At 42.6% G+C, this 25,047-nt stretch overlaps 1 protein-coding gene across 1 annotated transcript in view; it reads left to right on the plus strand.

The window, feature by feature from the left end:
* The window catches only part of LOC8024452 (lachesin), a 216,959-nt gene that overhangs the window by 186,698 nt on the left and 5,214 nt on the right, over nucleotides 1-25,047 (plus strand). Inside the window, exons 4-8 of the mRNA XM_029992181.4 lie at nucleotides 2,824-3,003; nucleotides 9,165-9,293; nucleotides 11,637-11,924; nucleotides 14,572-14,640; nucleotides 17,327-17,410. Coding sequence (XP_029848041.2) covers nucleotides 2,824-3,003; nucleotides 9,165-9,293; nucleotides 11,637-11,924; nucleotides 14,572-14,640; nucleotides 17,327-17,410 — 750 coding nt within the window. The remainder of the gene's footprint in view (nucleotides 1-2,823; nucleotides 3,004-9,164; nucleotides 9,294-11,636; nucleotides 11,925-14,571; nucleotides 14,641-17,326; nucleotides 17,411-25,047) is intronic.

Raw genomic sequence — 25,047 nt, forward strand, 5'->3', positions numbered from 1 at the left:
CGCTGTAGTCCTAGCGCTGTAGTCTTAGCTTTCGACAAATCAACGGAGAAACTTGATGCTCACGTCCGTCACTTGAATCCGCCGCGAAAAGAATTGACTCGTAATTTTAACGGGCTTCGCACCGGTGATTTGGTTCGGGTAAGAGTTTGTTTATTATTGCGGGTGCAACAGCCCAAGCTGGCTGCCTTGTTAATCTCTGCCTGTAGAACGTCGGAACACGCCCTGATCGACCGAAACGTCAGCCTTTCTACCCACTAAGATAGTTGCGTGAACTATTGAAAGCTTTCGACACCGTGCATGACCACCACGAAGGCCGATAGAGACGCCGTGAACTTGATTGCGTAGCCAACGTACTACCGCGGAGCGGGCAGGGTACCTGCGTTAGCTCGACCTGTAACGTTTACTACTAACAAAATAAATAAAAGGAGCCTAATCAAGGAATAAAGTGTACGTACCAGACAATGCAGAGGTAATCCATACGGCGTTTATTTGAGCTTAATGTCAAACAAACAGTACACTCGGTCGACGAGCGAGTGACGAGAGGAGTCCGCCACCAACGAAGCCACGACCGGCTAGCACCGAACACATTTCCCCGCTCGCACCACGGTCCATCCCACCGCTCACAACTTCAAAAATGATAAGAGCGAACAACAACAACGAGGGGGAAAAACTGGCCCTCTATCCCGAAAACAAGGTCAGCTATTCATGCGGGAAGGGTCCACTTCGAAGAAAATATCGGGGGCATCCTGTTCTGAGTCAGCAAGGCGCGCCTAGCTGGGCTTTGCTTGCGGGCGAAGTCGAGGGAATCACAGGCGAGTTTGGCGGGACTATGCTTCTTTTTTCGCTGTCTGAACTCGTGATGCGTGCGAACATCCCGGAGAAAAATATTCCGAGTGCCAAAATAGCAAAAGTTTGGCTTTGGATCTTGAATTAAAGTAGATTTTGGATGGTAAAACAGCGTTGGCAAACGCAAGTCTCAAAAGATCACGCGTGATCGCCGAGAAACCGCCAACCGCCTCTCGGTGTGTCTGAACGGGGTCGCTCGCGAACCGCATCCGCGACCGCTTCGCGAACGCGGATCCGCTTCCAGTGTGAATGCGCCATAAGAGAAGCAACAAAAAAAGTTAACGAGACGCTGGTCTTCGTAATATTGTTTTATACATTTTAGAATTTCCCTATTAGAAATAAATTAAAAATTACCCCACTGGACGAAAAAAAAAGGAACGCCGTTCTTTCTTACGTTCCAGTAAAAAAAGTAACGCGTTCCCGTTCCAGTTCCACTGATGCAAAATGGAACGGCAGCGTTCCTTCGTTCCTCTGAAAAGGAACGCGTTCCAAGAACGCCGTTCCGTACAACACTGGAAATCCTGAACTTTTACCGCAGCAAGCGTTGCAGGAGCGATTATACTTTTTGCGCTATCTGGTGGTTTAGAAACGCCGCATGACCTTCTGGAAGAAGTGCTTCCGGCTTCCGGCTTCCTAAGCTATATATCTATCAGCAATTGTTTTTTACTTTTAGTACGTCATTCCTAGCCTATGTATGAGACATTTAATTTACAAATACACTGCGTAAGTAGCTTTCTAACGCTTTCAAGCATTTAGGGAAAGGAAATGCAGAGGAGTCCCAAGCTATAATACATTAGAAGGTTGGGGATCCCACATGTATATTATCTTATGATGTACTAGTGTGATTCGTAGATTTGCAATCACATTCTGTAGCATGTAACATCCATCTTGTTCAGGAATGGGAATCTCCTGAGCAAGATTGTTGAAGCAACCATACATTAAGTTAAAGATGAGTTTCACAACAATGGCTCAGCTTAAGTATTAGTCTATCGACCGTATATCTCAAATTTGAGTTATTAGAGGTTTCGCAGCCCTGTCAAGGTATTTCTTCAAATTTTTTTTGTCCGCCGCAGATTTATAGGAAACTACATATGCCAAGGAGCTTATTTTATAGAGATAATTTGTCTTAGGCCCAACATGCCTAAAAAAATAGATGTCTTTGAATACAAGGAAACTCAGATGGGCAAATAGTAATGAGGCATTCAGAGAAATGCAGTTGCCACCGGAGTGGTACAAAAAAAAAGGATTGTGATTTACGCATTGGTGTATGAGCTTACTAAACGATTGAAAACGCTGCGCTGACAAGCGAAGTAATTACCCATTCACTGGAAGTACAATTCAAGTTGGAATAAGATATGCAATCTTGCTACGTCACCTCTAATAACAATATAATTTGCAGAGAACTTTACCTACGAACTTGGTCCTCACCAAGAACGATCCCTCGCACACACCGCAGTACCGTGACCATAGGGTGTTCACACTAAAGCGAGCAAGATACACGTTCAATAACGTCTCAATCCATCGGGGCTCACAATCAGATTAGGATGCTTAACACATAAAACCGGCCACCAAAACAAACTGACAAACAAACTAACGCACACGCCGTGGCAACCATTAACATGATTAAGAAATGCTCGCTCGACGTAGGCCATGAGATGCAATCCCGCCCGCTTGCCAGCGCGAGCCGCGCACTGCCGGCAAGCGAGCGATTCCGATCAACAATTGATAACCGAGGCAAGGGAATCTGCTCGCGTTCTCGTGTTATAACGCATCGACGAAGAAGATGAGGCGGGCACGTCGTTATTTTCGGGGGGCACGAGGATGCAGCGATTTCCTGGGATGCGTTTATGGGTAAACGCGTGTGCTCCGCGCCTGCATGCAAGGTAGCGGAGGTCGACCGTTCCGCCGATATTTTGTTGCTACTTTGCGAAGGGCTGCTATCGAACAAGCGTTAATTTTCCGGCCGAACGGACGCAGTGCCCCCGGACATCGTGGTGGAGGAGAGCAGCTCGGACGTTGTGGTTCGGGAGGGCTCCAACGTGACGCTCATTTGCAAGGCCAAGGGCTACCCTCGCCCCACCATCTCCTGGAGGAGGGAAGACAACGAGCCCATTCCGCTGGGCTCCTGGAAGAACGGCAAAAAGACGCAGACTCTGGGTAAAGTCATCTTCGAGAATTAAAAGAAAAAAAGTTTAACGCGCATTTTGTTTACCTAATGAAGTTTTGCGCGTTTGCTTTGTACTTGCTTAAGAATGACGTCTTGTTGAGGAACATAATTATTTTTTTTGTGTGTGCTGTAAAACGACTAACAGCAGCTTAAGAACCCTGGGAATGGTTTATTATATCCACCGTTCTTGTTTTGTGATTGCTTATTTTGTGTCGTTCCTAGCTAGTGACGCCATTTTAATGACTGTGGAGTGATAGTATGATGCTCTAGCCTTGCCACGCCATGTGTTTCTGAAGTTGTTAGTTACTTTAGTAGTTTTTATTTTCTTTCGGGATCACGGCAGTTGAAAGGTGAAGCAGAAGGTAAAAACGCATACGTCGTAAGATGCTTCTGATTGGTTTGAGCCTGTAATCCAACTGTAAAATTTGAACCTGCAAAAGACATTTAAAAAGCTACCCTTCAGGATTGTTAATAAACACGCGAGTAACTTGGGCGTGTGGCAGGCTGAAGGCTGACTCCCAATACGCAATCGCAAACTGGAGTTTCAAACTCTCTCGCGTAATCAGGGATATATTTGTTTTCAGGGAAAACATGGCAGGTTACCCTAAAGTACATAGAAAATATATTTTTATTCAATTCGTATCAATCACAAATACCCCGTTCTAAGCAATCACCTGTATGGCCGAAGAACCTCGTCACTACTCGAATTATGCAACTTTTTACAACGAATTACATATTTTGTCACACGAAGGCGGTCTCCTCTGAGGGATATTTACGATACTTGCCACGAATAGACGTCAGCAAAGTAATCCCATATACAGGGTAAGTAATTTTAATCAAGAAAGGGAGAAAAACATAAAGTGACTGTCACGTGAATACCGACCAAACAGTGTTTGTTTATCGGGCCCCATAGACTTGGAATGAAAGGACCACCGGCACGATAAGTTGGCTAATAAACCAAATTGTTAATTACCGTTTTGTTTTATTGCTTAGAAACAATGTCGAAATTGTTGTTTCAAAAAGCAATTAAAGAAGCTAATTTAACGTGTAGAAATTTGGGAAAGGAAGGTTTTTTTTTTTTGCGTATTTATTACCAGATTTCAAAACTGATCAGCGAAAGAGCGGCCGGGCCCCTGCCCTCAATGCTGTGGAGTAAAGGGACGCATTCCTTACGAGTACATCGTCGTTATCCTGAAAGAGCGCCCACGGCACTCCCTTATTGACGCGGCATCTAGGTGACGATAAAATGCCTGTCACCAATACGTTTCTCTTCCAGAAGTCATCAGGCATAGGGCCTCCGACAATCCTTCTTCGCCAAGAATCGGGCCACAAAGAAGTGAAAAATGATTAACAAAATTTTTAAATAAGCTTACGGTTTCGAAACTTTTGTTTGCAATTGCAATTGCAAAATGATCCATGAAGTCATTACTTAAAAAAAAAATTGTTAAGTTTTAGCTGTTTTTTTTTATCGCCTCCTCTATTTGCTTATTTAACACCCTCCGAATCCGATAAACAGATAAACAAAAGACGGTATTTTTTGTAACAGTCACGTCCTTTAAAAATGTCCTCGGTTTAAAATTTCTCCGCCCATAGTACGCCTTACGCGTCGCTACCCTAACACTTCTTTTTTATTATTATTATTATTAGGCGAGCGGAATTGGGGCACGTACAATTACTTTTTGCGTAACCGGTCTCGTCAATTTCACGCACCTGTTGTTTCTTTTTTCTCTACTTTAACCATATTACATGTCCTGCCGTTGGTGCTAGAAACCTCTGTACTAAAATGAATAAATGGGCTATTTGGTTACATAAGTGGATGGAAAGCGCCGAATAAACAAGGACGAAGAAGGGGACAAAGACGAAGCGCCCTCACCACTGAAGGTTTATTCAAACAAACATTGACTATTAATACCGTCTATCTCTCTGTTGGTTCAAAAAGAAAAAACTCTTCTTCTCTTAAGTCCAGTGACGGCGCACTAATACACAGACTTTCCCCTGGAGGAAACAACAGTTCTGGGCAGATACGCAAGCAAAACAGCGCGAGAAATACAGGAGGCAATTCGCGTAAGAGAGAAAGGGAGAGCATGTGTATTAGTGCGCCGTCACTGCACTTAACAGATAAAAAGTTTTTCTTTTTGAACCAACACCCAGATCGACGGTATTAATAGTCAATGTTTGTTTCAATAAACCTTCAGTTGAGAGTGCGCTCGTCTATGTCCCCTTCTTCGTCCTTGTTTATTTGGCGCTTTTCCATCCAGCCTATGTACTAATAAAACTAACTTGTTGCTTCCAACGCGAAGAACAATTTTGAATCGCTGACAGAATTTTAAAAGGATATATTCAATTAATTGCTTACATCAGTTCTCTTTTGATTTCGCAGTGTTTATGGAGGACGGTGCAGAAATAATTGCGGTCACTTATGAAGATGTACTCATTCTGTTTGCCGGTCCAACTATTTTCTGAGTTTATGGAATCACCCCTCTCGTTAAAACTGCTGCGGAGAGATTTGTTTCTTCACTTCGCAATGAATTAAGCATTGTATTGGGCACATGCTTATGACTTGAAATAAGTGAAGAAAATGATGTGTGGGTGTTTTCTTCTTTTATATAAGATAATTGCATAATACTTTTAGTCTATATATACCCACACTTACTTGAAGATTGCAATACAATTTTCAAAGTCGGCCAGGTTTTAACGGGATGAAACAAAAATTAAACCTCCCTCGATGAGTCTGGTAAACTCGCGGAGCGCAGCATGTGATGTGCATATATTATGGAAGCGTTATGAATTGTTATGTTTTGTTGAAGAATGCTCTGGGTGGTTTTGAATGCGCTGCACGTACGACACCCATTCACTTCTCCGGGTTTATCAGAAGAATCGAGACGAGCATAACTTTATCTGGGGCCCATATGACTTCATGAGATCACATGTGGAGCAACACTTCGACATTCGGTATGGGGCTGTGCGCACCGGCTGTCACCTATTAGCTTAGGCTTTCTTGAGTCATACTTAGTCCAGCTGATTGAACTCCCGTTCATTGCCTCCTAGTTGCCTCGAATAATAAAGAAAAAAAAAAAAAAAACTCCTTGTTGGAGTTTTTTCCGACGCCTCCAGGAAAGGCGTCGGGTTACGGACCACATGGTCAAGGATTCGGTTCCCGGCCGATTCGCCATATAGTAATGTATTCTTTTGTGTTTTTTTTAAATTGTGATTAGTCACTTGTATGTATAACCCAAAATGCCTTGTATTCTTATGCATTTTCTGCTGCAGGCTATGAACGCCTTTTGTTGCCGAGGCCTGCTTGTAGCGGCCTTTCGCATGAAATTCAGCCCCATAAACACACCCTGTATTGACAGCAAGAACAAACATGAATGATTGGACGTAAATATAAATGAACATCGCAAATTTCATGCCAATTTGAAAAAAAAGCATATATTAAGTCTCCGGTTTTAGACCACTCTGAAAGAAAACACAGGTTCGCAAACAAAATGAAGCCCTCTTCATTGCAAACGGTTCAAGAATCCCCCCCCCCTCCCCCCCCCCCCCCAAAAAAAAAAAATATATATATATATATATATATATGGTAACAAACTTTGAAAACTACACAGACGTACGCTCTAAAACAATACCGACGCCAATTTATGTCTTAAATTTACAACCCGGTGCTCGAAACAAACAGGGCCAGCAAACACAGGAAGGTAAAAAATTTCCCTCTCTTCATTCGCCTTCTCTTCGCGAGTCAGATCAACAAAACGAATCAAAGAAAGTAAAGCATTCGCGAAGCCAACAATTTTCAGTCGACCTATCCCTTATCACCACGTTTCCGGCAAGCAGCGCTAGCAGCCGCGGCGGCGGCAGCGGTCGTTCGTTTGAGCCTGTGCAACACAAGAAGGGGGAACATCAATTTCGCCCCCTTGCGTCGCCCCACGTACACTCTTTTTCGCTCGCTCGACTTTTTTCTCTCCATTTTCATCTATCCTTCAATGTTCGGAAACGAAAAGAGATCAACGCGGCGAGCAACTTTAACCAAGTCAGGCCCCCTAATCCCAAGATCCACTTAGGTGACGATCCGCGCACCGAGCGAGCGCTCGGGGATAGGTGCCGACGATGGGAAGCAAGCGCGCCGGCGAAGATTCCGTCAATACGGGACGGGGTTTGAGGGGGGGTGGACCGAGGCCCCGACCGGTTGATTTCTTGACACCGGCTCTCGCCGGCTTAGCGGAGCGAAGCCTTTCACACGGCTCCGGAGGAGCGGCGAAAAAAAGCGAGCGAAGGAAAAGAACCGGCCGCCTAAAAAGAGAGATTGAGACTGTTGTAATAGATTGCTCGCCGGAGCGGAGGCTACGAAGTTTAGCGGAATGTTGACCCTTGGCGATGTCGAAAGGCTTATTACTACACGCCGGGGAGTTTCAAGTAAACAGACCCTTTGGATAGCGCGAAGGAGTGAAATGTGCAAAAGAAAAAACAAAGACACGAATGAAAATAAGGGAGGTGGCTTGGATGGCGAGCAGCTCCATGATGGAGTAAGCTATTGAACAAACACGATCCCGAGCGCGAACGAGCGTAAGCCCGGTGTATTTCAAACGGATGATGATAGAAACGAAGTTACTTCAAAAATAGCCGGCAGTGTCGCAAAATGGGAGAGTCGTGTTGCCGAAGCGCGTTTCGATCAGTCACAGGCCTTAAAAAGAGTCTAATCAACGGGATTTGCATATTTAAATATACAAAAAAGAACGAAAATGCTCACTGGCTGTACACGATCAAAACAAATTTTGGGGCTCAGAGCGAAAAGTTAGCAAGCGTATGAACCGCGCGTCGGCGGATGTTCCCTCAACAATCTAGTTTCTTTTTAAAAAATTTTTTTTATTGCATAGTTTAGTACTTAAACAAAAAAGAGGCTGAATTTTAGTAAACATATAGTATATTGGACTAAACAGTAACTATAATATTGTAGCACATCAATTATGTAGCTCGATTTTGTTCAATTCCTCTTCGAGATTATGTGTTTATATATAGAAAAACAAATTAAAGTCCACTCTTATTATTAACGTCGGGGAGCCTAATATATATATGCTACAAAGAGCTGGTTGTTCCTAAAAGGCGGCATACGTAGACTGTGTGGCTGCGAGACTCACAGTGACTCGTGTTAATTTACTTTGATACATTTTATTATATGCTTTCATCAAATTTCCTCAAGCAGAATCTAACTGTCTACCTCACCTCCAAGGTATCCTTAGGTCGTCGCGCATTGCCCTACAGTCTACTGCTGTAGTTCTCAACGATCCATGTTTCGCGGACCCTTTGTGGATCGGCGGAGATGGTGAAGGACCCCCTTCGCGGTGAGGGGAAGGAAAAAATATAGGTTCATTATAATAATGATTTATTGAGTGGATATAACTGAGGGCTAGTGTCAAGCAGACTTCTTTAATTCACATACAGACGAGAGAACTCACCCAAATGTTTGAACATTTCTCCTCAATCTGAAAGAAAGACGATGTTTTTTGCCGGGTTTGACTGGTGAGGCAGCGCTTCACGGAACCCTAGAATACCTTCGCGGACCGCAAGGGGTCCTGGAAGCTCCATTTCAGAACCACTGGTCTATTGGAACAAGAATTAGAGAAGAGGCTCCTCTACCGAGCTTCGAAAGAGGAACGACATCAGTTCGCCATTTCACGGGGGCAAAAAAAAAAGCAATGCGTGCTCACAAAAAACAAACAAAAAAACTTTGAATTTTTTGTTTTTTATTACATCTCCTGCTAAATATCCCGCTGAATTTAGCGGAAAATGTTGGTAAATTTAGCGAAAAAACTTTCGCTACATTTATCAGGAAATTTAGCGAAACTTTCCCGCTAAATGGGAGGTGAGCGGAAGACGAGGAGGGGAAGGTACGGAGGAGGAGGAGGGGCATGTCCTCCTCTCCTCCTCTTTAAGAGCTGCGCTCTAATTCGACATTACAGTGAATTTTAAACGTCTTTCATTTTTTACTACAAACGTAAGCTTGGTTTCTTCGGACGCTCGTGCCCATGCATCGATCGTAATTTTTCGTAAATTAACTTCAGAAATATTGCTTCCTTTTGTCATTTTTTTCGCATGTTTTCCTTTAATAGGTTCCTCTGATTAAAGTTTTTACGGGACCTTTCCTTTTTTTCAGTACAAACGTACGAAGGCGAGTTCCTGACCGTGACTCGCGTAAGCCGAGTTCACATGGGGGCTTATCTCTGCATCGCCAACAACAACGTGCCTTCGCCCGTGAGCCGGAGAATCATGCTGCACGTGCACTGTGAGCGAGAAACACCCTTTGACTTTCTATGCACTATACAGCGAGGAAGTGTTTTAAGATGCGTCTTTGGCGCAGCGGAACGTAAGGAAGAGCACGCCAATCAAAGGACAAAATAGACAAGTCGTGGGGAAGGCGCGATGACAAGACGATCAAGCGAGCGCTGTCATTGGTTGAAATCGGGGGAAAACAAAAGCACGTGGACGCGTTTGGGGGTAAACAAACACACGAGTTCCGCAAGAAGCAGACGAACTGGCAGGCCGTATGGTTTTTACGGAGATGTTTCTACGTGAAGCGACTTCTGTTCGCAAAGAGTCGCCACGAAAGACACCTTTAGAGGCAGACCACAAATATTTTAACCTCTCGTTGTGACAGGGTCCGCGTGTAGAGCAAGTGAGAGGCAGCACCGTAAACTGGATTTCCTAGTGTTTTTAATAAAATTTATTCGCACTTTAGAGATGATCCTCATAATTATAGGAGCGGTCTGTTTCGTGGTGGGCCTCTGAAACTTAAATGCTGTCTTAGATGATTTTAAGCCCATTGTAGTACATCTTGTTCGCTAGTCAATTGGTGTCTATACTTTTGAGTGTTTTGATGTAGTTAAATATAATTAAGTTGAGTAATCTTTATTTGACACATAGTGCAAGCGCAAAGAGCTTTTTCGGAAATTGTTCACGAGGAGTGTGCAAATACTGGCTTTGAATCGAGTAGCACAGCGCCGTCCCCGGCTCCAATACTACGAAAAGAGAGAGCTCTTAAGTTGTGAAGGCAATGAATGACGTGGCGCTTTACAATTTGGATCACCATTAGCGCACACCTAGTTTTTACGGAACCTGATTGTCATCAAGGTCTGTACAAACGGTATTTTTTATGTCAATTTGATCTGCTACTTAGCCTTTGAATAAAAATATTTTAATTCCATCTATGAAGTTTCCTGAATTATGCGGAGAAACGCGCAGGTCTTATTAAGGAATTTTAAACACCCTCGCAGCTAACCATAAATTACGAAGAATTCTGAACACACAAGACCGAAAGGAAGAGCGCAAGTAATAAAGGCAAATAAGCGGTGGAAGGAGGCAACAGACGAAAAAAGTACAGAATTTTTCGCTGTCATTTCTCTTTTTCTTTTTTTCTTGTTGCCCTTGGTTTTTGTCTTTTTCAAATACATGTAATTGTCCGGCACTTCATCGTTATGGTGGATGTTGAGTTGTTTAATAGTAGGATAATAAAATAATTTAATTAATTCAATAGGCCTCTTGTTTCACTATTTCGTATTAACGATCAGCTGTTTAGGTCCACAGAGTGCGGTAACTTAATCTCCTGCATGAAATAATGTTCAAGGTCTGGCCAGCTTTCCTTCTACAGATGGCGCCTGTCCAGAGTAATGTTCAATCAATTTCAAAATAAGCTGTGCATCTTCGAAAAAAAAAACAAAAAAAACTGAACCAATTCAATAATAATTTGGTGTACGTACCTCTGTTATGGTGCTTTCTAGATCTTAATACGTTAGGGGCGTTTTTTTTTTTTTTTTTTTTTTTTGTAGACGAGAATTTGACATTAGTAATACTGCGGGCGGGGATCTTTATAAACAACAAAATAATCTCAATTTACTCTGAGATATTGCAGAAAGGTACACTTGTCAGGACCCTACCTCTATTTCAACAATTTAACTGCTATAACGTCGCTGAATATATATCTATCTATAGTTTTTTTTAATAATTTGCGCAATAAGTCACTCTGTCTGCGGCGTCCGAAAGTTTTCAACTTTTTTTAACTTTATTTAATAGAATTTAAAAAGTTCAATATTACAGCCTCTGACAGGTTAAGAAAAGTTGGGTCGGACATATTTCTTTGTGATTCGTTCAGTGACTGTACAGTAACAAGAAAGCTCAGTAAACGCAGGGAGTGGCGAGTCCGATAATATTATCAACGCGCCGTTGGCAACCAGGTTGCGGCAGCAGCGTTAAGTGGCACCACCATTCACCGAACAACGAATCACGCACGAAGAAAAAAGGAAGCGCGAACGTACACTGTAAGAAATCTGGAGCGTCGTCTTTCTCGCAAAGTACTTGGGAGTGCCAATCGCTGCGATCTACGGAGGGCGCTTGACGAATAAGAAGGCTGAACATAACTTCAGACGTAAAATAACTCTTCTGAACTGTGGCACGGATCATTACGTTTCGTCATGCCCACACCCTGCGTTTCTTTTTCTTTTTACGCTGTCAGTGATTATAGCTGTACGAATTGGTGTTTATTGTTTTCGTTTTTTTCTTTCTGGCTCGAATCGCGGTGGTGAAAAACTGATTGCTCACCGATACATTGAATGTCGGTTGATGAACGGCGCAGTTCCGCCGGTGATCTGGATCCCGAACCAGCTGGTGGGAGCTCCTCCTCGCACCAACGTGACCCTCGATTGCCACAGCGAGGCGTACCCTCCGGCGGTGAACTACTGGGCCAAGGAGGGCCACAAGATCTTCCTGAATAACGACAAGTTCCTGGTGAGCGTGCGCAAGATAGGCTACAAGACGCACATGCAGCTCACCGTCAGACAACTCCGCGAGCACGACTTCGGCGCCTACAAGTGCCTCTCCGAGAACCTCCTCGGAGCCACCGAGGGCTCCGTGAATCTCTACGGTGAGTACCGAAACCTTGAACATTCTTCGAATAAATATTTATGATATTTTTCTTCGTGTTTTACGTAGTATTGTTGTCGACGTGAGCTGTAATGGTCCTTAGCCCTTGTTTTAAGTACCTGTCAGTTTCTAGAAAGCTTTGGTCTAAAGTGTTTTATGGAGTGCGAAGCTTGGATCCCGTTCTTTGAACTTACTCTATGACAAATGGAGAGATAATAGGGACTTTTAGTAGATTGTACGGTAGAGTCTAGAGCCTCGCTTTGCTAGCGGGAGCTCGTGCCGTTACTTCGAAACCTGTATTGAAGACGCGCCCGCTGAACCCGCTTTCGGCAGCGTATGATCTACTAAAACGCTCTAGATTGCAGACGCAGAGAAAGGCCGAATTGGGGTCTGCAGATAATATTGTGCGAAGGGTGCTATGGAGAATGGTTGATGATTGAATCGGTAACATTGGGACACCAGCCCTCACATTTTTTTTAGAGTTTATAGCCGAAAAGGAAAAAGAAGAAACACACAAAAAAACGAAAGAGTGGAGCTATACTACTTGTTGATGACACAAGGATGAATGCGGATCATGTAAAGTGCAGGTGGAGTTTGTTTTATAGCGACATGGAAGCACTCGTTCTAGATTTTATCACTACGGTCATTACTGATAAGATCTAGCACAAGTTCTAGCACATGACGCGCATTCATGTTATGTTATAAACAAATTCTATAGGTTCACTCATTCGTTTTTTTGTGTGTGTGTGTTTGCTTCTTTTTTCGCAGCCAACAGGATTAAGAGAAATACGAGGGCTGCTATATTATTGCTATCAATTCAATCGTTGACCGTTCTCCATTGTGCCATAGTAAAAATGAAAAAAACTACGGGTGCTGTTGTCTCAACCCTACCAATTCAATCGTCAACCATTCGCCATAGTACAATTGAAATTTTATTTGCTTTTTAGCGACTGGAAGGACCTTGTTCTAGATTTTGTCAGTACAGTCATTATTAATAAAATCCAGTACGAGTTCCTTCCAGGAGCTGTGAAACGAACTCCACCTACATTTTTACATGACACGTATTCATTTCTATGTCTTAAACAAATAGTATAGGTCCACTCACCCGTTGTTGGTTATTTTCCTTTTTTTTTTGCGGCCAACAGATTAAAAGAAGTACAAGGGCTGGAGTTGCATTGCTACCAATTCAATAATCGATCATACTCCATAGTAAAATAGTTCATTTTTTATTCGTTTCATAGCTACTGGAAGAAACTTGTTCTAGATCTTACCAGTAATAACAACTGATTGTGATGTTCCCAGCGATTGTTCGCTGCGAATATTTGAACATAGTTTGCATTCAGAGACGACTTACTGCTTCGACGCTATAACATTTGCACAGAGTCATGCTTGTATGCCAGCCAGATACGAACTGGACACTTTAAACATTACTTTATCGAATCAAATTAGTTGAAAGGAAGGCGACTGCTGATATATTCCAGTTACCATAGAATATAAATGAACAAAATGCTATACACCAGTAGTTAGCTGATTAAAGTAGGATCAATGAAAATAATTAATATTTAGTGTAATGTAAGATTGTCAACACGCTAGAAGTTGTGCGTAGATCGACTAACCCTGTTAAACAGTGCCTTCTCGTGTGCAGAAGAGATGTTATACTTAATCATTGAGTAGATGATACGTCTACTCAGTGAGGAGTTTAATTCGAACCGACCGCTGCGGGCTCATCACCGTTGTCACTGCCATGGTACCCATGGCAAACCGTATTTTTTTTTTCGTAGCAGTATATATATAATAAGAAACGCTTCTGTTTTTATATATATATATATATATATATATATACAGAAGCGTTTCTGCCTTTGCAAAGGAGCAGAAAGACTTTTGTAGAGAAGTGTTTCTGTCTGTCATTTATACACCGCTTTATAATTGCGACTACCACGGGGCTCATTTCATAACAGTTCCTTTGTTTCACTTTTTGGCCGCGAGGGTGGGGAAGGTTCCGCCGCTCATGTATATCGGGCGTGAGCTGCCCGTTTCTAAAAGTCAGGTCTTGGAACAATAGCAGAAAAACATTTTGTCTTGATGAGTGCAGCCAAGTTCCTCTTAAAGTGTATTGTGCACAACGCCCTCCAAACATGAACAGAAAAAATAAGAAGAAAACTTCGGGACTAATTGATTACAAGAATACAATAGTGCCAAATTGGTTCTTGTTTCACTTCGTATAAGGATGCAAGCGTGGCCCCTATTTATCATGACTCTATTACCTGGTTGTCGTGTTACTTTTATTCCTTCTTGATCGCGTAACTTCTATGAACATCTTACATTATATGCTATAGTTTGAAAATAAGAAAAGTTATGTATGTGCATCAGTTTACTCTATATTTTCACATTTTAGTTTATATACTTTTAAATTATGTATATTATAAATAAAGGAAACCTGGAAGCAAAGTAGAGTTATTAAAAGGTATTGCAATTTCTTCAAATGATATCTACACTACTATAAAATAGTGGTTTGATGTATTATTATTAACAACAATGTATTCAAATACAAATTAAAAAGTTTTCTTTAAACACATTTAAAACTTGCATCTATATCAAGGACGTTCTTGCATATATATAGAACCAAGAGCGCACTTTCTTCAATCCAGAGCTCCCCATGGAGAAGCACAGACACGGCAGGAACCGGACAGCCTTCCATCAACTGGCCACGCTCGGAAGTGGGTTTGAGATCTCCTCTGCACTTGATATCTCGAAATATTTTATAGCCTTAAATGACCGCAAAATAGGGCATCAACTATCTGCAAATCGAGCATGAAGTAAGTTAAATTATGCTCAGTTGACACGTTTGCTTTTTTTCATTTATTTCTGTAGTTACATGAATCATTCAAACGTATCGAGTGGCCTAGATTGACGCAGTTTTTATCCTAAGCCATTTCCCCCGATTATTTTTATTATTGAAGGATGGCATTCGACCGTTTTCGTTCAATCGATATTGCAGGATTTACGTGCCTAGAGGTCAATATTCTTTATGAACCTTTTCTCGTGACTCCCTTCCTGCAAAGCGCAGGGAGGACTTTGTTTTTCTGATTGAAGGTACACAAGCAACCTTTCGAATAAAGAAAAAAATAGTTTTTTACAAACATTTCAAGCGCGCTTGAACTGTGCCAGGTCATGGTTAATGACGTAATTGATGTTTCATGACACAATTCCTCAGAGCACTCGTGATAGCCACGTTTCACGGTGCTTTTTGTACATACATTAATGTTTATTTAAATAAAACTTATAAGTGCTCTGATCATATTTTTGCTAATGCATATTTATCAATCGGACAGCTTGTTGGCTCTTCACACGTGCGGCTCTTCCTGATTTGTCTACACTCTAAAAAAAGACCATGTGACTACTTTCCCGCAAAACACTTGGAGAGCCAATCACCGTAACTTAGGGAGGCAGCTCAGCGAATGACGATGCCGAAACATATGCTTAGACCAAAAAACGCAGTCTGAGGTGTGACATTAAAGGGGCTGTGCAACGATTTTATGATTAAAAGAATTTGCATCTCGTCATTTTTACGTTGTTTATCGTGTCCCAAAGGATAGAGAAAACACTTCCTTCATTAAAAATGTCGCGATTCCGCTGCATAATCGCAGAGCAAAAGTCGAGCTTTTTCCCCCACCTGCAGCCCCAAGTGGCAGCCGAAGGAACTACGGCGGAAAGATTACGTGACCTCGCTCGGCTCTAAGCTGCAGCACACCGCCCGCTAATGTACGCAGAGAGAGGGAAGGGAAGCGTCCTCCGAGATAGCACACGGGAAACTACACGGCACTCCGAATGACGTCACTGGGAGTGCGACCAGGTGTGACCCTGAAGGCTGGGAGTGAGTTGAGGGGTGCCCGAAATGCCAATCTTTATCTTTTTTTTTTTTACGCAACAACTAGGACACGCAGGCGAAATCGGTTTTCTGTTCTTTACTTCAGAAGTGTCAGGGGGCAACTTCCAGAAATCTTTGACCGAAGTCCGAAAATCGTTGCACCACCCCTTTAAGCGATGCAAAACGTCACGCTTGCCTTGGTTAATGTCACAACTCAGACTGCGTTTTTTGGTCTAAACATATGTTTCGGCGTCGTCATTCGCTGAGCTGCCTCCGTACGTTGCGGTGATTGGTTCTCCGAGCGTTGCGCGGAAAAGTAGTCACATGGGCTTTTTTTAGAGTGTAATTATAGACAAAACTGGGGCCTATAATTTGCCTCAACACACTGAATTTCTGTACCTAAAGGATTCACTGGCATGCGCTTAATTGATTTTAGAGAGAGGTGAAATACCGGACAAATTTGGTAAAATAATGTGTTGTTTCAAACTTGCAGTAATGGTAAGGTTTTTTGTTTTTTAATTCGAAATAATTTCTAATACAATTTTAAGGTTAGAATCAAAGAATACGAAAAAAATTTTTTTTTTGAGCGTGGGTAACTGAAATTATGAATGAACCACCTTTTCTGCAACATGTAGAGTTCTGTCTACGGGTCTAGCGCAGATTACGCTATTGGTCTCACAGGATTGGTCTCCATTATCGCTCAAGAACTTTTTGTTGTGTATGATCGCACTGAAAAGTATCTTGCAGTTTCTAAAACATATACCTAGTTATACGAGATTTGTTTACGAGATTTCGGCAGTGATATACTGCAGCTCTCATGACCTTCATTTTTCCCCTTACACTCAGGGCCCTTCATCCGAAGTCAGCATTGCTGCAGTATCACTATAATATTCATAATATGTATTGATGAAGGTCTTTACGTTAGTGCCGATAACATTCCTATGGTTAAGAAAGTATAAGATTGCTTATTTCCACCGAGGGTTATTAGATTAAATTTGGTAAGCTTTCTCCAAATTTACACATGTGTGGATGTATATTTTTTTGCCAAGTTAGACTTCAGGTAAAATATGCCTAGTATAGACGTTACACGGATAGTGATATGTATAGCGTTTACAGAGCACCGTAAAAGAAAAAGCGCGAATTGCCTATATCAAAGAGTAAAACGTAGTACCCGCTGATAACAATATAAGGCTTCGCCCAAAACAAACGCAAACTGGACATACTGGAATCCCCCCTAGGAGGCTTAGTGCAGGTGAATAGGAACATTAAGAATTTACCGCCGCTGACTTCAGAGAAGTTGTGTTCACTGTTATCAGCAAAGCACCATTATATGCCCTGTATCAGTACAAGGCCGAATATGTGTCTTCCTTTCGAGCTTTAAAAATACGTCAACGACAATAAAATAGAGCTGGTTCATTTCGGTAAACTTGTTCGCTTCGTCAGGTGTGGCACAAAAACATCGGTTGGTTTGGCTTGGACGGAAATAGTTTGTTCAATCATTTATTTGGTTTTATTCTTTCCCTTTTCTTTGACAGAACTGTCTCCGCACTCTCGACAGCAGCAGAGCCTCGATTCGCAGCAGGCTGACAAGCACCCCTACGGTCGTAATTCCTATCACGGTAATTTATTGATATGTTCTCTACCTCACTCGCGGTGAACTGTAGGCTAAGAAAAAAAAAGCAGATATTGCATAATCTCCAGCAACACTCAAGTCCCTAAGAAAAGAGCTGAGAAAACACACATATGCACATGTACTGCAAGTCTGTCACAAAGCCACAATTCGTGTTTGAGTCCTCGTGTGAGGAGGGTCTTAAGTCGGATATTTTTTTATCAACCATATTGTAGGATATGACTTACTTTCACGAATCCGTCTATTCCCTTAGGTTGTTTATTTCGGGTGGTTGCCTAGACGCAAGCAACCATCCAGATACACGGGACGCAAGCCAAGCTTGTTTTACTAAAAAAACAACGAATGAGAAAACAAATGGCTGATGCTGCATTGATCGCCACCAAGAGAGAACTATATTTAAGAAAACCACTACACTTTAAGGCTTTTGAATTTTGTATAGCGTTTTAAATAAATAGGTGTTTTATTCATGAAAAAACTGTAATGTTTCAAGTATAAAATTATAAATCTGGGTATCATCACAAAACACTATAATTGTGTTGTGGGGGCGTGAACACAGCGGGAGACTAGCCCCAGTGGATGTCCGGTGTATCCCCGCTGTAGATGTGAACTTTAGCAAGGGCAGGGTGACCCTAACTCCGGGTCTGTAACGTGCGTCACGCAGCAGTAGACAATTTTGGTATAGCGTTGCTGGCGCTTACATACGCAATATGTAATAATATAGAGTACGCTAAAAATTACCTGCTCGGTCCGATTTTAGTTGTGCGTTCCGTAAACGTTGCCGAGTAAACATCTCGAACGATCTTGATACAGTTTACCAGAGCCGTAAAAATCCACGTGCTTACAACAGCGTCACCATGCTCCTCAAAATAAGTATTGAAAATGAAAACGTTTCGAATCATTTTTGTTTCAAATTAAACCCAGCCGCAGCTGCCTGGTCAAGTGCGCCTTTTTGCGAGATACGGAGTCTCGGAGGTTACGAGACGAGAAGAAAAGCAGCTTTTATCAATGCTATCGCGGGAAGAACTTCATGACCTACTGACGCCCTCAGCACGGCGACGGCGCTTTTTTTTTTGAGAGAGTTGTTCGTTCGTCGGCGGTGAACTGCGCAAAGGGGCGTTGAGCGGATTGCAACGTTCACGCACATTGTGAGCTGTGAACATTTGCACTATACAGTGCTTGAGGTGCACACCGATCTGATTCGACTGCGGTAGGCTTCGGAAAGAATTGCAGAACTGAACACCACGTGATTTCACAATTAAAACTCAACTTCGCGAACACCACGTTGCCCATGCTACGCCATTCAAGGCAACGGTCATCTTGAAACGTGCTCTTGCTGGCCCCGAGATATCTCTAGAGTTTCCCGCGAAACGCGCTAACCCGCAGCGCAGAATCATCATCGTTACGTGCGTACGGAATACGCTAGCCATTTTATGGGGTTTGGTGCATGCGCACTGCTGACACGCAAATATTTCTGCGTACGCACAACTTTAACGTACGGTGAACTAAAACTCTAGTAATACACAATCGAAAGTAGGTACGGATACTGATCCAGATTGAGACGGGCAGGGGTGTAGATAGGATCCCTCGTCTCCACAACGCGATCTTTCGCTCCGCGTGCTCCGAGTTGGGGGGCATTAACATACTCGACCACAACGTTTGTCTCTGTCTTTCCCAATCTATACAATTTTTTTTTGTATAGATTATAATGTATGCGAAAAAATTACATGGTTTCAATTAAACCAGTAGTTGCAATAACGCCGAGGAAAGCTTCTACACTTGAATGCTGCCGCTATGTTGCAATCTACGATTTTGTGCTCTGCCTGACTTCAAGCAAGCGCTGCGTCCGCGTACAGTTTGAAGGGCGCGTAAAATGAAATTCGAAAATTTCTACATACTTTCTCTGAAATAAAATGTACCGGATGGACGCACATTTTTTTATTGCTGACAATGAAGAAGTTGATATCTAAAAAAATAAAAAATAGACATTGGCGCCCTTAAAAAAATACACTTTATATCTACAACTGTTCTAAAGAACTACTGATCCTTGAGATTTATTGGTAGGTTATACAAAGCAATCACATTAATTTTATGTAAATATTTTATTCAACTTGCAAGTTTTACAATTTAAGTAAGAAAAAATCTCACGTCTAGCATAGTTTTCCGCTTTATTATGCAATAAATGAATAACTCAGTGCAAAAAACGAAAGTAATCGAGATAAGTATTTTATTTTCAACGATATCTTTGAATAAAAATCGCTTTTAGCATTCTGGTAAGACTATAGACGGCGCAGAACAACTACCTAAGGCTATAAAAAAAAAAAGTGTTCGCACCAGAGACCGCACGTGCCTGTGCTCTATCAGAGTGACATAAAAAACTAAAGGTGATAAAACAAAAAGCCCGAAATCGATCGCCAGAAGACTCCATACAAAGCAAGCACAAAGCGACACCGATCTCTTTTTCTTCTTTTTGTTTTTGTTTTGGCGCGTAAACCTCGAAGAGACGGATCCTTGATCACGAACTACCTCACGCAAACGACCCTACCACTTGGGCACTTCGACAGTCATTGCACACACAAACACACAAAAAATTCTCATATGCGCTAGTCTCAAGCACCAGCATCGGAGTAAATCGTATAAATAAAATAACCAGCTACCGTGCTTCAAGAGGTTGAAGACGGGATCTCACGCAGCGCGGGCAGAACTCTGACGACGACAACCAGGCAGGGTTGAAGTCTCTGTCTACAACAGCTGCGTCTTTCGCCCAGGCTAAGCCTCCGCGCGGAGACCCATAAATTGATTAGCGGCCACTGGCTTCCAAGTATCGCGGGACGGGCTGGAAGGTGAGCTTAGCTGGCGCGTTCGAGCGCCTATTCTTGTTTGTGTGGTTGTTTATGCCCTACCGAAGGAAGGAGGCCGCTGTCTCAAGGCAGTGGGAATGAATGGCATAGTAAACATCCGTAATTTCTATTCGCCCTCAGTCTAGCACCGGAACTCTTGTCATGGGTCTCGCAAAAGCGGCAACGTATACCCCGGCAGCGCTCCCCTTAATTTTCTCGTCTCGGTGGTAAAGCGACCAATATACGTATTAACGAGTATTGCATTCGAGAGCGGTGACCTTCTCAAGAAGTTCCTTAGTTGAAAAACCTTACCTCCTTTTTTAAATACCAATAATTTTCGTAAGCAATTATCAACATTTCCACGCCCTTTAATATGTGAACACCTAAATCTCGTGACGATCCCCGGTGACGTAATTAAGTCATCGCAACGTGTCATGAAAATGTCCTTGTTTTACTTGTGTATTACGCTTACCTCTAAAAACATTGCTTCAGTGAAGGAAACGTAAAACAATTTCTTTGAATACGCATATATTTACGCACCGAAAGTCTCTCGGCTCTCCGCAACCTCCTGCGCACCTTAGATGGGATTCCAAGGTTTTGAATAAATCGGAAAAAATTAAGAAAAACATTCATATTAAAAATAGCGCAAAAGATACGGGACAAAAAGACGGAAGAAGCACGCAGGACAAACGCTAATATGTATGTCCACTACCAACTTGCCCAGCAGACCAAGCTTTTACAAGAAAAAACACTCGCCAGTAAAAAAAATTTTGGATACGGATTTATCCGGAAAACTCCGAAAATGAAGCTACCAGTTGTACAAAACATATATCCTTGTTTTAACTTTTTTTCAGGTATCTTGTGTAAAGATTGGCGTTTTTTTTTTTTTTTCACCACTTTTATTTTTAATGTTCACAGAATATTTCCTTTAACACCTTGTCAGAAAAAGGAGGTAACTTTCCTCGACTCTAGTCAAAGAGATGTCGGCTTCCCTGCAGATGTACCTAGTGGCTTCCTCATGGACACTTCCCATTTCTAAAAGTTCACTGACTTTTCTCCGGCCTCCATTTGTTGAAAAGACTTACACCTTAACTAAATTGATGATGGAAGTCCGAGAGGTTCAGTCAGAATTTTCACTACCTCAACGAGATGGGCGGGATGTAAAAACTCTGTACTGAGTAAACCAAATAAGGCGTAGGTCTTAAATTGAGTACACTCTAAAAAAGGCCCGTGCGTCTACTTTCTCGCAGAACGCTCGGAGAGCCAATCACCCAACTTACGGAGGCAGCTCAGCGAATGACGATGCCGAAACATATGTTTAGACCAAAGAACGCAGCCTGAGTTGCGATATTCAGCGATGCAAGGGCGTGACGTTTTCGCATTCCTTAATGTCACAACTCAGACTGCGTGACTCGGGAGGTGGTAAAGGAATTGAGAGGTGTCGAAAAGCTCAATCTTTGTCCATTTTTAAATTAAAAACTAGAACATGCAGGCAAAACCGGTTTTTTGTTCTTTACTTCAGGAAGGTCGAGACACCAACTCCCCAATTATTTAAGCAAAGCACTGAAACTGTTGCACAGCTCCTTTAAGAGAAGGAGTCCTGCGTAGAACTTTACACTCGTATTTCGTTTGACACACTCATCTTGGTAGAGCTTGGCTCGAGACAGGTGTGTTTATTTATTTGACTAAAAACTTATTTCCGACAAATAATGTATATTGTGAAAGGTTCTTTTATTTTAAATTGCTGCGGTAGATACAAAAACTTTCACATCACTCTTATTTTGCTCAAGAATAAGCTTTCAAAACGCTAAACTCCAAATGAAGGGCATCACATGTTTTGTCGAGATTATGAGCTGGTTCCCAAGCGTTCGATCGAATGCGCCGCGCCAGCAGGTTCCTGCGAATGAAAGCATTTCTGGTGATTAAACGATTGCAACATCATCCTGACGGGTGGATATCACGTGTGGATATTGAATAAACAATATATCAGAAAAAGGGTGCACAAGACAGTCGATACAGGAGACTAGTGAATGTTGTACTTTTGAATCACGTTTGGATCAGAAAACTCAATCTCAGTAGAGACGTAAATTTTACGTTCATAATCACAGTGCGGATTACCACTTCGTTACACACTAAAAAGCAATGCTTATTTTAACTTTCCGGCCTCCTTTAAGTGAATTTTTATTAATTGGTCTCCATACGCTGTGCCATAAAATACGCGCAATCTTTGTTCATAAGAAAGTGTTATAAGAAAGTGGCTTATACTTGAACTTAATTTGGCGTTTATCCGGTTGTTGCGAGGTTCTTTGGGGTTAATAATTGACAAGATACAATGTCCTTCGTTTTTCATAAAAACTTGTATATACAAAAAAATGAGAGTTCATATGCTTATAGAAAGAAAGAAAACTTAGTTAAAGAAATGAAAGAAAGGAAAACGCATCAGTCACCATGTCTTTGGATTCTTGTGCAGCAGTGTGTTGTGTGCTGTCGTTGTCGGCCCACGGTTGTGGCTGGAAGCCAGGAGCGGGAGCGGTTGGCTTCCGTCGGCGGCCCCAGAGTTACCGCACCAAGCGCTCGCGCTGTAGGAAGCCGGGGGCAGTGTAGGTTTCTATTCGCTGCCCTCGCTGGAACAGGCTGCTGGTCAGACAGTAGGAGGCCGCCGATTGCCCTGGCCGATGGTGTCGTTCCGCTCTCTGCACGTTCTCCTCGGCCAGTCTTCTTCCACGCCCTCTCTGCACGCACTCCCAAAACTCCCCTTCTTCGTCATCTTCCTTTCTCCCTCTGGGCCAATCCATGGGTTGACTTGCACTTCTCCTTTTCCACATTGAGTCACATCATCACACCGGTATTCTTCACAATTTAGACCCAGTCCGATTTCTAATATAGCAGCCGCATGAGCCAGAAAAACACATGGTTAGCTCTTTTATTAATCTTTCATTTTAGCCTCCGCCATAGCACGTCCTCACGGGGTAGGATATTCCTGGTGTCTGTAGAATTTATATAGGACGCGTCTCTGCATCATAGGGATTGTAGCTGATTTTATAAAGTTTTTGATAACACTTAAGGCATATATTCATATTCATAATATATACTCGAATTTAAGCCGACTGTCTGCTCAAAACACATGACTCGTGTCTGAGGTGAGTACTTCTTGAAGCTTTGAGAGATCAGTATGCCACACCAAAACGTGATTACAATATATATATATATATATATATATATATATATATATATATATATATATATATATATATATATATATATATATATATATATATATATATATATTAGCGGTATTATTTTAACACCATGCCGCATTGTTTACAAACAAAAAGTTATTGAACTAAAATAAGAAAACTATTAATATTTTAATTGTGTATTTTATTGGTGCTTGAAAAATTATTTTGTATGCTAGAAGCCGAAAACTTACTGCTATTTATTGCTATATTGCTGCGTGCATGATCGACAGTATGCGCTTCTCCGTTTATCTAGAAGAGTCGCGTATAGCCAGCCGGCAACAGCCAGGCGGCGCCAGCAGCGTGAGAGCCCACGGTTATGCCCTGTCTCGTTGTAGCTTGGCAAAGAATGAACGATAAGCCCCACATTGCGTGCCGACGGCTTCGATATGCGTTACGTATACGAGCGCAAAGCACACATATTGGAGCATGACGCAGCAAAAGCCTGAAACTTCTTCGCAATAAAAGCGCACTTCGGTGATACGTAGTCACGTTCCGAGTGGCCCGCCAGGGCCGTAGCTTCCGCTGTACTGGAATGTTATGCGATCACGGCTTCCTGGCCTACACAGTATTTCTTGCTTCAGACAGTAGGCTAAGCAGCACCACCAGAGTAATAGCTCACGTTTAAGCAGTGCAGCCGCCACTCCCAGGCATAGACAATGTTTCTTGCTTCAGTCGCTGGATAGTGCCAGACCAAACAGCACTGCAGGTTGCCTATGCTCTTACCCCGAGCGTAAAAGAAAAGAAGGCCAGGTGACATTGCCTAGTCAGTCTCGCTCGAGCTCTTTCCCGACCATTCTAGTTCGTTCGAGATGAATAGCGTAGCAGATAAAGAACCGAGCGCCGTGTTTTCCATTCATTCGCTGATTCTCTGTCGCGACAGCCAGCTGTTACGCCGACATACAGTGAAAAAAGCCCGTGCGTCTACTTTCCCGCACAACACTCATAGAGGCAATCACCACAACTTACGGAGGCAGCTCAGCGAATGACGATGCCGAAACGTAAGTTTAGAACAAAAAACTCAGCCTGAGTTGTGACATTAAGCAATGCAAGCGTGACGTTTTGCATTGCTTAATATCACAACTCAGACTGCGTTTTTTGGTCTAAACAAATGTTTCTGCATCGTCATTCGCTGAGCTGCCTCCGTATGTTGCGGTGATTGGCTCTCCGAGTCTTGTGCGGGGGAAAGTAGACGCACGGGCTTTTTTTTAAGTCTACGCGCCATCCCCCTCTCTTTACTGCGTGTGTCGCGGGACGAGACGCTTACTGGATGTGCCCAAGTGTTCCCAGTGCCTCGCAATAGGAACAAGCGGACTGAAGAGGAGAAGGCAGAACAGGAGCGGTGGCACGCTGAGTATGACCGTGCTCGACGTGCCATGGAGACACCGAAAAGTCAAAGGTGGCCAGGGCATCAAATACACAGGCAATTAATGTCTAGGAAACCGTTGTAGAGATTGGCGCAATTAGAACAGCGGAATTTAGTCCTCATATGAGGCAATCAAAGCTGTTGCATTTCAACGTAATTTGTCACGAATTACTCCAGAACCACAGGC

This window comes from Ixodes scapularis, unplaced genomic scaffold, assembly GCF_016920785.2.
Source record: "Ixodes scapularis isolate PalLabHiFi unplaced genomic scaffold, ASM1692078v2 PGA_scaffold1__304_contigs__length_218370807, whole genome shotgun sequence".
NCBI classification, from domain to species: domain Eukaryota; kingdom Metazoa; phylum Arthropoda; class Arachnida; order Ixodida; family Ixodidae; genus Ixodes; species Ixodes scapularis.